The sequence below is a fragment of the Hemiscyllium ocellatum genome, chromosome 12 (genome assembly GCF_020745735.1).
Source record: "Hemiscyllium ocellatum isolate sHemOce1 chromosome 12, sHemOce1.pat.X.cur, whole genome shotgun sequence".
Classification (NCBI taxonomy): domain Eukaryota; kingdom Metazoa; phylum Chordata; class Chondrichthyes; order Orectolobiformes; family Hemiscylliidae; genus Hemiscyllium; species Hemiscyllium ocellatum.
The window spans coordinates 7,273,311-7,287,926 of record NC_083412.1 but is presented as its reverse complement, the minus strand read 5'-3'; the positions used below and the strand labels follow the sequence as shown (position 1 = coordinate 7,287,926).

The window sequence follows — 14,616 nt, the reverse complement described above, 5'->3', positions numbered from 1 at the left end:
TTGCTGGCAGTGATGTCATCTACTGCCCTTGTACAAAGTAAAAAAATAACGCATTGTCAATATGTGCGATCTTGGAGATCCTCTCCACTTTAAGCCGGCAGTTAGTAGTGTCGATGGTAGTCATGATTTGGAGGTGCCGGTGTTAGACTGGGGTGTATAAAGTCGATTTTTAACTTTGTACACCCCAGTCCAACACCAGCATCTCCAAATCACATCTACTGCCCTTGTCTTTCTAGTTGGAAGAGGTCACAGTTTGCAAGGCACTGTTGAAAGAGCCTTGAGTGAATTGCTGCAGTGCATCTTGTAAGTTGTTCATACTGCTGCTACTGGATATTAGTGATGAAGGGAGGGAATGTTGGAAGTGTTGGATGGTGAAATAATTCCACAAAAGCCGGTATTCGTCACCACGTCATCCATGATTGACACTGATTGAGCTCCCTCAGAGCTAGCTCTCAGAATGGACAGTGCTCGCTGATTGGACCAGATTAACAGCCCCAAGCAGGAAACTAATATTCTATGAGGTCCACCTGGCTGACCTCATTACAATCATTACATCCCTCCCCCTTTGAGTCCAAGGACATAGGCCGGTTTTTTTTTGGTAACTCCCTTTCTTTTAGTACCGGCTCAGGTTCCTCCAACACTGCCTCTGGTATGGGTGGTGTGCAATGCACAGTAGACCGCCCCTTGCACCCAGAGTGTTTCAGAAGAAATTCGTTCCCTTCTTCAGGTGGCAAAGGCATCGAGGCAGTCATGTCCATCTCAGATTCTGAAGTATCTTCAACACTTGATGGAGAGGGAGAACCCATGAGTTCTGAACAGTTGGAAAGGCTGTTGAGGGCTGTACACATTTTTTGTTCCTGAACCATATGCAAATTCCTCATCTAACCGCAATTGCAAGTATGCATGGCTTATGTCCAGCTTCATGAAGGATAGCCCTCCCTACCTGCTTTGCAGATAAATCCTCGATGCAAAAGGTTAGGTATTTATCTAACTGCGAGAAGCAGTTTACTGTTTGTTTAAAATCCCCACGAAGGCGAACTGACCCGTTGGACTTCACAATCAGTATGACTAGTGCTACTCATTCCATAAACTGGACTGCTTTGATGATTCCTTCACTTTCCAGCCTTCTGATTTCTAACTCTACTTTTGCCTGTAAGGCAATTGGTAGCAGGGTCAATCGTGGAATTGCTTTCTGGTTAACATCCAAGGTGGCCTTGGCCCCTTTGATAGTCCCGAGACATTCCTGAAAAATGTCCAGGTATTTAATTAGGACTTGATTTGGCAGCCATTTTCTAATCGAAAACTGTTGAGCCAATCGAGGTGAACCTTTCTCAACCAATTTTGCCTCAGCAAGTTCAAGCCCATCACTCTCCTTTAGAATATTTAACCAGATGTTTATTTTGACTGGTTCTTGATTTGGATATTGCTCAGTAATTTAACTGTTCCAACCAGATGTAGTCCAGGGTATGCACTGTCCTGGTTCCCAGCCTATGAGTTCTCTTATTCAGTTTAGGTCAAGGGGACTCTTTTGCTGTCTTGAGTCCACATACTTGCAGCAACTACAATGATTTGCAGCCCAAATGCTGAACAAAATTTCAGTGATTGGCTGGGGTTTGACTTTGTTTTGGGGTTTTGCTGTGGACTGACTTCGAATCTCTCTGCTCAGGATATGTCCTGACTGAGGCCATTGCCTTGACTCAAGTGGTGTTCCCCAAGCTCAGTTGGACTGGCGAGGCTGTCCACTTCCATCGAATACCCTGCAACTCATACACCAGTTGCTGCATTTTCCAATGATAAAGCCAGTTGCAGTGCCTGTTGAAGTCCAGTTGGGCTTCAAACATTAGGCACTTTTGCATGGTTACATCATTAGTCTTACACACCAAAATGGTCTCTCAGCATCTTATTAAGGGTTAAACCAAAGTCACATGCATCTGCTAGTTGTCTTTACCTTGTCAAAAATCCGGATACAGATTATCCTGGTTCCCCAATTGCCGAGTAAAACTGACAACGTCTCAAAATTGGAGGAGGCTTGAGGTTGAAATATTTCTTAACTGGTGGCTCAATGGTTAGCACTGCTGCCTCACAGCGCCAGGAACCCGGGTTCAATTCCCACCTCGGGAGACTGTGTGGAGTTTGCACATTCTCCCCGTGTCTGCGTGGGTTTCCTCCAGTCTCCTCCCACAATCCAAAAATGTGCAGGTTAGGGTGGGTTGGCCATGCTAAATTGCCCATAGTGTTAGGTGCATTTGTCAGGTGGAATGGGTCTGGGTGGGTTACTCTTCGGAGGGTCGATGTGGATTTGTTGTTACTATACTGTAAGAAATCTGTCAACTCTTGAAATGATTTGGAGATGCCGGTGTTGGACTGGGGTGTACAAAGTTAAAAATCACACAACACCAGGTTATAGTCAAACAGGTTTAATTGGAAGCACACTAGCTTTCGGAGCGATGCTCCTTCATCAGGTTATAACGATTGAGCCCTCCATTATCACCTGATGAAGGAGCGACGCTCCGAAAGCTAATGTGCTTCCAATTAAACCTGTTGGACTATAACCTGGTGTTGTGTGATTTTTAACGCTTGAAATGTTTTAGTATCTGGTGCCTCAAGGAAAGTTAGGTTCCTAATAACCGATAAAAATGCTGGTCCACAAGCTTACAGCACATTGGTTAGGCCGCTGTTGGAATTTTGTGTGCAATTCTGGTCTCCTTCCTATCAGAAAGATGTTGTGAAACTTGAAAGGGTTCAGAAAAGGTTTACAAGGATGTCGCCAAGGTTGAAGGATTTGAGCTATAGGGAAAGGCTGAACAGGCTGGGGCTGTTTTCCCTGGAGCGTCGGAGGCTGAGGGGTGACCTTATAGAGGTTTACAAAATTATGAGGGGCATGGATAGGGTAAATAGACAAATTCTTTTTCCTGGGGTGGGGGAGTCCAGAACTAGAGGGCATAGGTTTAGGGTGAGAGGGGTACGATTTAAAAGGGACCGAAGAGGCAACATTTTCACACAGAGGGTGGTGCATGTATGCGTCTGGTTTTGTGCTGTACATCTCTATGACTCTATGTATTATTTATGCACCTGTACATAGTGGGTTATCAAATAACTATCTAGTGTAGGGTCTAAGACCTTTCGCTTCCATGTTCACTCTAGACTGGTGTCTTCTTCCTCCTATCTACTTGCTACTCTACTTTCAAGGAGCTGTGAACCTGCATTCCAAGATCTCCTTGTTCAGCACCTTACCAGGACCTTACCCAGGACCTTACCATTAAGTGAATAAGTACTGCCTTGGTTTGCCTTTCCAAAGTGCAACACCTAACATTCATCTAAATAAGCTCCATCTGCCTCTCCTCAGTCCATGACCCATCTGATTAAGATCCCGCAGATCAAGGTCGAAGGTAACCATCTTCGCTGTCCACTACACCTCCAATTTTGGTGTCATCTGCAAACTTACTTACTATATCTCCTATGTTCACATTCAAATCATTTACATAAAGAGTTGAGGAGCTTACTTCCTAATGAGAGCAAATACCCTATTGGACAGTGTATGTATCGATACCCACAGCCCAGCGATGCTACAGGCTGGTACCTCAGTGTGCAGGTAGTAGTGTTGGTTTGAAGTACAGGATAATGCATGAGTTCCCCTCCAAAACATAGTCTGTTATTATGGGCCCAAATAGCTGAACCTCTCCTAAAATAAGCCCTTCATCTCAGAAATCAGTTAACTGAACCTTTTGCGAACTTCTGCTGTAGTTATGTCCTTTCTTAAGTAAAGAGATGTACAGGTGTAAATAAAGGTCTGTACATAGAGTCATAGAGATGTACCACACCTGTCTTTAAGATACACATTCTACTTCTCCTTCTTTATCCTCTGCCAATTTGCACATCTCGAGTAATAATCCAGAAATTTTTAACCTTATCTTTCTGCTTTGTAATTCAGCCCCGAGCTCCTCACTTTTCTAAGCAGAACTTGTTTCTTAGCCCTGTCAATGCCTTTTATACTCATAAACCAGGACCACTGGATCCTCCAATTATGCCTTCAGCTTCAGTTCCCAGCTGATTCCCCCAATCTTAGCATTGGGCATGCAACATAGAGTTCTGGACTCAAGCTCTCAGCTGAACTATTCTATCCTGACTGTACTGTTTCCTATTGCCATTACATTCATATTCATTTCCCAGGTTTGAATGACTCCTGTTATGACTCTGGTGTTATGGACAGTCTGTTCATCCACCCTGCAGCTCTATTCTTGTCTGCACAAGTTGTGAGAATCCCAAACTTGTGGACAATTGCGAGAGCTTAGACTCCTCCATTTGAAGGAGTCTCCTCCTACCTGCCTCACTCACAGTTACACCCCATCTCACAGCCCAGGTCCTATGGAGAAACATTGAAGCTCATATCATTCACTGAGTGGCTTAGTTGCACAACTACTACCAACCTGCATTTACCAGACTAGGCCAATGGCACGCAGTGAGAGAACCAACAAGAAGAAAAATCCCACTTGATTTGCTCCCCATCTCAAATATCTGTCCATGACAGCATTGGTGAGATCAACCACTGCATATATGGTCTACCACCATTGCTGAATAGGTTAGACATTATCAGCCCCAGAAACTCAAAACTGGAAATCCATGAGGCACAGTGGGCCAGCAGTAGCAGCAGAATTATACTAAGATACAATCTGCAACCTCATGGTCAGGTATATCTCCCATTCTACCATTACTGTCAAGAAAGGGTATCAACCCTGGTTCAACAGACCATGAAGGAGACTATGCCAAGAGCAGTAGTAAGCATACTTGAAAATGAGGTTTGAACTGAGTGAAGCTACAACGCAGAGTTGCTTGCATGTCAAATAGGAGAAGCAGCTTACAGTACCATGCATAACAAAGGCCTGCAGCCCTACTGTGAATTTTAGCAGACAATTAAATAGCTCAGTGGAACAAAAGCTTCCACAAGTGCCCATGTTATCAAGGATGGTGGAATCTGACATATCAGTGCAACAGATGAGAGTTGTGAGTGAAGGATCCATCTTGGCCTCCTCTTGAAGCCTCCAGCATCGCAGATGCTAGCCTTCAACCAGTTCAACATCCTCCATGTTACATCAAGAAACAAGTGAAAGCTCTAAAAAAAATTCCCTACTTTTATATTCCATCCTCCTTTCAATAAGCAACACTCCATTTGCCTTCCAAATAACTTGCTGTGTCTGCAGAATGACAATGTGACTTGTGTGCCAGGATGCTGAGATCCCTCTGTACCAGCAAACCATGTGGTCACTCTCCATTTAAATTATGGGTAAATATCTGTCAATTTTTTACCCATTCAATTAACCTGTCACTTTGCAGATTCTGCTTGATACCTTCCTTTCCTACTTACCTTGGTGTCATCAAATACAGCTATCATACATTCAGTCTCCATATCTAAATTGTTGGTATAAGTTATAAAATTTTATGATGGTGATAATAAAGCTCAGTAGTCAGATGTGACTAAACACTGGAGGCAATATATTTATTATTGAAGGGCTCATCCATGTCACTTCATTAAAGCTTCATTCACAATCGTGTGTCTGGAATGCTGATTCAGATGCTAAAACTGGTACATACAGGAGATCTTCATTCAGCGCATGAGAGTGGAACCGAGTTAATACTGAGTTGCTGGCCTCTTAAAACTAAAGTATTCAAAAGAATACTCCTCCATTGAATCATCCCAATTACAAGAACACTGCTTCATCTATATGACTACCTGCATATAAATATATATCTAAAACTGGATGTGTTGGTAACTCTGTTTCTCTCATCATCCTGAGTCCTGGTCCAAAATGTGAAAGTATCTAGTAGATGCAGATTGTCATAAATTGTTGATCCAATTAATATTGCTTTAGAGTGGTTTCAAATGTCTGGCCCCCTGGAACTTCTGTGCTACATTGTCTTTAGAACCATTTTGAAAGCTGGTTTAAATATTGTAGCCAACAATATTTTATGTCATTCCTGTGAAGAGTATCATCGTAGTATTGTAGAATGATACTATTGAGTGCATTGGCAAAGATGTCAAATTGATCCCTGGCACCTGCTTTTTGTGTTTTGAATTTCGTGTTGACTTTGCTTCCAGTAACCTTTCAGTCGGTACCCTCCAGTTTACATCTGATTCTGCAATATAAATTTGTGACATCTCACCTCATATTCTTTTACCAATCACCTTAAATTGGGGTCATGTTACTATCGACCCTTCTGCAAAGCCAACAGTTTTACTTTTATTACACTATCCAAACCATTCCTTGTTTTGAACCCTTCTCCAATTTCTTCATTATGTTTTCTATTCTGTGGAGAACAAGCCCATCATCCCCAGAATGTGGGTTGCTGACATCCCACTTCTTTGCTCCCTTTCCAGTAAATTTCTTCCAAAGCATTGAAATCCTTCTGAAAGTCTGATTCCCAGAATTAAAAACTCTAGCTGACGTTTAACTAGAGTTTCATAAAAGGTTGTTACAACTTTCTGACTAATTTAAGACTCTGTTTGTGACGTGATACACTCAATACATTTTTCTGGCAATGTCATAATTTGTTCCATGTGTACACAGCCCAGATTTTTCTGTTCTTGCAGTCCTTCAGGAGTTTGGACAGCCCAATGGCTAAGTGGTTAGCACTGCTGCCTCACAGCGCCAGGGACATAAGTTCAATTCTATCCTCAGGCAACTGTCTGCGTGGAGTTTGCGCATCCTTCCCGTGTCTGCATGGGTTTCCTCTGAGCATCAGACTTCCTCCCACAGTCCAAAGATGTGCAGGTTGAGAGGTTTGGCCATGGGAAATTGCAGGGTTACAGGGATAAAGTGGGGGATCTGTGTGGGATGCTCTTCGGAGGGTCGGTATGGACTTGATGGGCCGAACGGCCTGCCTCCACAATGTAGGGATTCTCTGAATTTTGCTCACAGTGCCTCTTATGTTCCTCACAAAATGCATAATTTCCAACTTCTCTGCATTAAGATTCATCGTATGCCTGACTGTTTCATTGGTTTGATTTTTACTTGACTCATCTCCTCATTGTTTAATACAATTTTAAGTTTGAGAGAAAAAGATTAACAGCACCTCTGAAAGATATCTCACTGTTACCTCTCCCAACTGCAATTGACTCGAATGGAAGTGTGGGTATGCATTACTTAACTGTTGAATTAGGCTGTGCTTTTTTTTCACCCAGTTTGTTTTGTGTTTTACAGTGTGATGGACAATACATTCCCCTACCTAGTCTCCAGGGCATTGCTGTATTAAACATTCCCAGCTATGCTGGAGGAACTAACTTTTGGGGCGGTACAAAAGAGGATGATGTAAGTTGCATGAGGAAGATATGTATCCTTCTGGCAAGAATTGTACTTTGAGTGTGAGGCATTACTACTATCCTTGTTTGGACATAATGCATCTGCATCCACCCCTACTGGTTGGAAAGTTGCCAAATTACTTCAGGGGCTGCAGAATTCATGTGTTGAATCCTGTTATTGTTTAGGAACTGTTGTCACAATTGTAAGCCCTTGTAGTGAACCGTGGAATTGTACTGCAGTCTACACTGAACATCTCTAAACAATGAGGTAAAAGCAATGACTGCAGATGCTGGAAACCAGATTCTGGATTAGTGGTGCTGGAAGAGCACAGCAGTTCAGGCAGCATCTAAGGAGCAGCGAAATCGACGTTTTTTTACTCAATTTCGCTACTCCATGGATGCTGCCTGAACTGCTGTGCTCTTCCAGCACCACTAATCCAGAATCTCTAAACAATGTCACAGCCAGTCAGATTTACCTATAGGGCTTGCCCAAACAGTTCAAAATGTATTCTTTGACTTTCCTATTGCCAGATACCGTGTTAGTAGATGTCCTTTTAAAGATTATGTGAATTTATTTCAAAATATGCTGCAATAACAGTGCTTAAAATTGAGCCAAAACATCAGAAGTGATAATTTTATTGTTGGTTTAAAGAACCATTTGTCTCTCTCTGTCACAAGTATTCATTAATCATTTCTAGCAGTTTTCTCAGTAGCCAACAAAAACGTACCTACCCATCGCATTCCAACAACAAAAAATAAACTAGATACCCTTGAAAGTACCATTTTAAAAATCAAGAGTATAAATGTTTAAAAAAAGGATTTCTACCACTTTGTACAGTGGAAAGAGTCAGATTTGTCTCATCCCTTACTTTCAGTTCTGACCACTCCAACTCTCGCTGGGCTCTTGCTTTCTGAGTATAATTTCACTGGCTCCCTGACTGCTACTGCTGCCCAGTTTGAGCACCTGGCATCAACTGACAAGCTCGTTAAAGCTACCTTCTCGGCTTTTTGCCAACTCTACACATGGTTGGCTATTCTGGAGCTGCCTCAATGTTTTTTTTTCTCGAGGTTGGTTTCTGAGAGGTTATTCAGCACTAAAGATGGGGGGAGCCAATCAGTCTTTGCACCGCACATCTTGATTTTGACTCTTCACTCCTTGATTTGCACTGATTATGTCCACAAAATTGTCACTGAATTCAAAGCCATTGTGTAAATTAGAAACTTCACATCAGGGTCAAGACCATCCAGGGTGCTGTACTGCTCTAAAGTCAGATTTTGTTATTCCCCAACTCCATCTTAATAGGGATATTGAAATTATGACCATTGTTGAGTTTGTTTTTTAAGTTTATTGTTTCCAGTTTGAAAACTTAGCTGGTTGGCAGGGAAGGCGAAAGCAACTGATCACTGAGTAAGTGGGAAACCACAGCATAGTGTGTGCTCATCCACTAGCATTACCATTACTAATGTCTATCCTTTTATATCTGTGACCACGTAAGGGCAAGTTTTATGATTTTGCCCTCTCATTCAGAGCTTTAAATGGATGAAACTTTCTGTCTGCTGCAAACCAGTAAGACCATATTGTTGAAAAGTGCTGTTATGATAGGAGAACCGATTGTAAAGTTACCACATACAGCATCTTTCAAGGAGTTTGCCTTCTTTGTCAGACCAGAAAAGGATTCAATCTGCAAGTGCTGAAATGCTTTGCCATGCAGCTATTTGGTCTTTCCCAGAGTTGTGACATTTTGTTCTTTTAGATTTTTGGTGCACCCTCATTTGATGACAAGATCTTGGAAGTGGTGGCTGTGTTTGGAAGTATGCAGATGGCAGTGTCAAGAGTTATCAAACTCCAGCATCACCGAATAGCCCAGGTGGGTATGTTGCCCATAAAATGATTCAATATTTGAAGCAACTATTTAATCACCTGGTGAAAAGCTTTATCTGTTTTTCTACTGGGTTTTGAATGTTCATGGACCAGCTTTATCGTATTATGCTCTTCTCTTTAAATCTGCATTATTTTTTTCTTCATGTTGCATCTCAACTCTTCCTATCTCCTAGATCAGTCTGCTTTTGTCCAAGACACTTCTGTTCAATCATTTGTGCAAGTTGAACTTTTACTCTCCAGCATAAACAACTACATTAGTGTTTGAATTTGGATTGTACTTCACTTTGATCTTGTTTCAACACTGAATTGAGCTGAAATTAGCATTGCTCATTGATCATGGTCATTACTGGGACAGAGAAGACTTCTCTATCATGTCAGTGGTGGAATTTCTGACCAGTGCATGCATTGCCTCTGCACAACAAAGAATGGCCTGCGAGAGATTGTAAAGTAGGACTTCCTATGACCATATGAAACACTGGATAATATTCAAAGAGCAAGCATAAATCTGACCTCAGGTTACATGCATGGCTAACATTTCAAATTCTGCTTAGTTCAAGTAGCACAAGGACTCGAGTTTATATAATATCTTATGGCTGTATAGCATCTGTGAACGTCCCAACATGTTTCACAGGAACAATCTTGTTTCAAAATTGAATTACCAAAGATGATAGTCGGATAGCTAACAAAAGATATGAAGATCAATTTTAAAGTGTTTTCAAGTAGAAGACCATAAGACCATGGAGTTTGGCCCATTGAGCCTGCCCCATTGTTGAACAGGGCTGGTCCAATGTTTCCCATATACACTTTCCTGCTCTTTCCCTGTAACCTTTGATTTCTGATTACTGATCAAGAATCTATCTCAGTCTTAAATATAGCTAGAATTCTGCCCCCACAGCTTTCTGTTGCAAGGAATTCCAAAGACAACCACCCTTCTGAGAGAAGAAATTCTTCCTGATCTCAGGCTTAAATTGTCCTCCCTTAATTCTGATATGATGTCCTCTAGTCCTAGACTCTCGCATGACCGAGGAAACATTCTCTCAGAATTTAGCCTGTCAAACCCCTTAAGAATCCGACATGTTGAGATAAGATCACTTCTCATTCTTCTAAATCCAGTGAGTAGAGTCCCAACCTGTTTAGCCTTTACTCAAGACAATCTTATGTCTTCTGGTCTTATGGGCTAATCCCTCCAGACCAGAGATCACACTAGTCAACCTTATGTGAACTGCCTCCAATGAAATGATGCCTCCCCTTAAATAAGGGGACTGAAACTGTCCTCTGTACTCCAGACGTGGGTCTCACCAGTACGTTGCGCAGTTGTGATAAGATTTCCCTACTCTTATATTTGGTGGCGGCACAGTGGCTCAGTGGTTAGCAGTGCTGCCTCACAGTGCAGAGTCCCAGGTTTGATTCCCACCTCGGGAGACTGTGTGGAGTTTGCACATTCTCCCCCTCCCCCCCCCCCCGTCTGCATGGGTTTCCTCTGGGTGCTCCGGTTTCCTCTCTCAATCCAAAAATGTGCAGGTCAGATGGATTGGCCATGCTAAATTGCCCATAGTATTATGTGCATTAGTCAGGAGTAAATATAGGGTGGGGTAATGGGTCTGGGTGGGTTACAATTCTGAGGGTCGGTGTGGACTTGTTGAGCAAATGGCCTGTTTCCATACTTTAGGAAATCTAATCTAATCTAATACTCCAGTCACCTGGGAACAAGGGTCAGCATTTCTGATGAAGGGTTTTTGCCCGAAATATTGATTTTCCTGCTCCTCGGATGCTGCCTGACCTGCTGTGCTTTTCCAGCACCACACTCTTGACTCTAATCTCGAGGATGTGCAGTGCTCACTTTCGCCTCAACATACCATTAGCCTTCCTGATTACCTGCTGTTCCTGTGTGCCATCTTTCTGTGTTTCATGCAGAAATACCCCCAAGTCCCTTTATATTGTAGCTTACTGCAGTTTCTCTCCATTTAAAGAATATTCCGATCTTTTATTCTCCCTTGCAAATGAACAACTTCACATTTCCCCACATTCTACTCTACTTACCAACTTTGCTCCCATTGATTCAGCCTATCAATATGTCTTTGTAAACTGTTTGTATCCCTCGCACAAACTGCCTTTCCACCTATTTTGGAATAGTACATTCACTTCTTTCCTCCAAATCATAAATATGTTGTAAACAGTTGCTGTCCCAGCACTGAACCCTGTGAAATCCCACAGGCCACAGAACTGAAAATAACCCTTTATCCCCAACTCGTTGTTTCCTACCCATGAACCAATTCTGTATCCATGCCACCATACTGCTTCGAATAGCATGGGCTCTTACCATATAACTTAACCTTTTGTAGGGATACCTTGTTGAATGTCTGCCTGAAACCCAAATACGACACATCTACTGGTTTCCCTCTATTCACTCTCTTTGAAACTATCTCAAAAATCTTTATTAAATTAATCAAACATAATTTCCCTTTCATACTGATTCTGATTGGCTTATGATTGTCCAAATGTTCTTCTGTTAATTCATTAATAATTATTCCAATACTTTTCCAACGATAGATGCCAGGCTAATTTTCATGCTACCCACCTTTTGTCTTCCTCCTTTTTTTGAATAACAGTTTGAAACACATTAGCAGTATCCTCTATCCTTCTCCAGAATCTAAGGATTTTTGGAAATTTACATGCATCCACTATTTTGCAAAATTGCTACTAAAAAGGAAGAGGAGTTGTCCGTCTCAAACAGTATTAAGGTAGATAGGTCCCCGCCTCCTGATGGGATCTATTGCAGAATACTGACGGGGCAAGATCACAAATTGCAGGAGCTTTGACTGTCATCTTGGTATCCTCTTTGGCCATGTGTGTGGTCCCAGAGGACTGGAGAATAGCCAATGTTGTCCCATTGTCTAACAGGGGTAGCAGGAGTAATCCTGGAAATTACAGGCCTGTGGGACTCATGTTGGTGGTAGGGAAATTATTGGAAAAGATTCTCAGGGGCAAGATCTATTTGCATTTAGAAGTAAATGGAATTATTAGGTATAGACAGCATGGTGTTGTGTGGGTGAGGCCATGCCTCACTAACTTGATTAAGTTTTTTTTGAGGAGGTGACAAATGTGATTGATGAGGGAAAAGCGGTTGTCAACATGGGCTTCAGTAAAGCCTTTTGAAGGTCTGTCATGGCAGACTGGTCAAAAGCAGAAGTCACATGGTATCAGGACTGCCAAGATGGCGACAGAACTGGCTTAGTCATAGGAGGCAAATGGTAGTAGTAGAAGGTTGCTTTGCAGAATGGAGGGCTGTGGTTAGTGGTGTTCCACAGGGATCAGTGTTGGGATCTCTGCTGTTCGTGATCTTCATAAAAGGTTTGGAGGAAAACGTATCTGGTCCAATTAGAATGTTTGTGGACCATACAAGGATTGGTGGACTTGCGGATTGTGAGGAGGATTGTCAGAGAATATAGCAGGATATAGATCAGTTGGAGGTATGGGCAGAAAAATGGCAGGTAGAGTTTAATCTGGACAAATGTGAGGTGATGCCGTTTGGAAGGTCAGGTATAGGTGGAAATTATACAGTGAATGGCAGAACCCTGAGGAGTATTGATATGCAGATGGGATCTGGGTGTGTAGGTCCACAAAGGTTGCAGCACAGGTAGATAAGGTAGTTCAAAAGTGTAATACTTGCCCTCGTTGGAAGGGGCATTGAGTATATGGATAGACAACTTATGCTGCAGCTTTATAGAACTTTTTTTTAAGATATTTTTATTAGAAATTTAACATTTTTACAAGTTTACAAAAATAAACAAAACTCTCAAATACAAACATTGATATACAATTAAATCAAATATACAATAGTCAAAATTTAACAAAGGAAAAAAAAACCGAAATAGAAAAAAAAACAAAACTCAACTTTCTACTAATCTAACCTACAACTAACCAGAGTGTATACTTAAGTCTCTTACATGCTCGGAATGTATTAACATCAAATGTAAGAAAACCCGTATTTGTGCGGGATTCCCCTCCTAAGGGGCTCCGGAGCAGCCAGGTTTGTAATCTCCATTAAATAAAAGCCCTTGTTAGGATGGCCGAAATATCTGCATTTATGTAATTCAAGAAGGGCTGCCATATTTTATAAAATAATTCGGTCTTTCAGTGCACCATATTTGTAAGGAAGTCAAGGAGAATACATTCCATCATTAATCTGTGCCAATTTGAAAGTCCAGGGGGGCCCTCAGCCACCTAGTTCACCAAAATATTTTTCCTTTCACAGAAAGAGAGAACAGAAAATAGTCTCTTCCCATGCATATCCAGGGAGGGAAAGTTCGAAAAGCCCAAAAGGAGAGATAGGGTCCACTCTAATTTCCGTTCCTAAAATTTCTGTCAGGGTACTTGCTACTTTAGTCCAATATCTACGGATCTTATGACAAGTCCATAGGCAATGTACAAGAGTGCCTACCTCTATTTTGCATTTGGGACACATTGGAGATGCTCCTGCCTTAAATTTTGCCAATCGACCCGGTGCTATATGGGCCCTATGAAGTATCTTCAGCTGGATAGCCTGAGTTCTGTTACAGATAGTAATTCTTCTAGCATTTTCCTAAATATCATTCCACATTTCTATAGATATTTCTAGTCCCAAATCCTGATCCCATGTTTTAAGCAGATTGTCCATATCTCCCAATACTTCATCATGTAGTAAATGATAAATAGTACTTACGGAGGATACCCTCACTGGTCGTAGGACATTACACTCTCTATCTGATTTATAAAGACTATCTAATAACGTAGTCTTCTTCTGTATATAATCTCGAATTTGGAAGTATCGAAAGAGGTCTCCATTAGGTAATCCGAATTTCTGACGCAGCTGTTCAAAAGACATCAGGATCCCATCTTTAAATAGGTCCCCTAAACATGAGATACCCCTGGATCTCCAGAGTTTAAAAGTGGCATTTGTAAACCCCGGTTGGAATCCCCATGCTCCTACTATCGGTGCATAGGGGGATGTTTTATGTAAATTACCCTCATTTTGCCGCATTATATTCCAAGCCTTAATTGTGTTTAGTATTATGGGGTTTTTAAAGTGATCTGTAATGATTTTCCTCTTGTCTGAAAATAAAAGGTTAATAATTGGGTATTTTACTTGAGACGCCTCGAAGTCCAGCCAGATTGATTGTGGATCAGACAAGACCCAATCAGCTATGTAACTTAATAGGGAACTTAACTGATATTTCCTAAAGTCTGGGAAGTCCAGTCCTCCCCTTGCCTGTGGAAGCTGTAGCTTCTTCAGCTTAATGAGGGGCCGTCTATGATTCCAGATAAAGGAACCCAGCCAGCCATATAATTTACGTAGTGCCAGCCTTGGCAGCATCACCGGAAGCATTCTCATAGGGTATAGGAGACGGGGTAGGACATTCATTTTAATTAGTGCTATTCTACCCAACCAGGAAATTGGAAG

The 14,616-nt window shown here is 41.8% G+C and overlaps 1 protein-coding gene across 4 annotated transcripts in view; it reads left to right on the top strand.

Annotated features, from left to right (window-relative positions):
• dgkh (diacylglycerol kinase, eta) overlaps nt 1-14,616 on the top strand; it is a 570,460-nt gene that overhangs the window by 468,888 nt on the left and 86,956 nt on the right. For all 4 annotated transcript variants that reach the window (XM_060832853.1, XM_060832854.1, XM_060832851.1 and 1 more), the window contains 2 exons: nt 7,197-7,304; nt 9,049-9,162. In XM_060832853.1, coding sequence (XP_060688836.1) covers nt 7,197-7,304; nt 9,049-9,162 — 222 coding nt within the window. The remainder of the gene's footprint in view (nt 1-7,196; nt 7,305-9,048; nt 9,163-14,616) is intronic.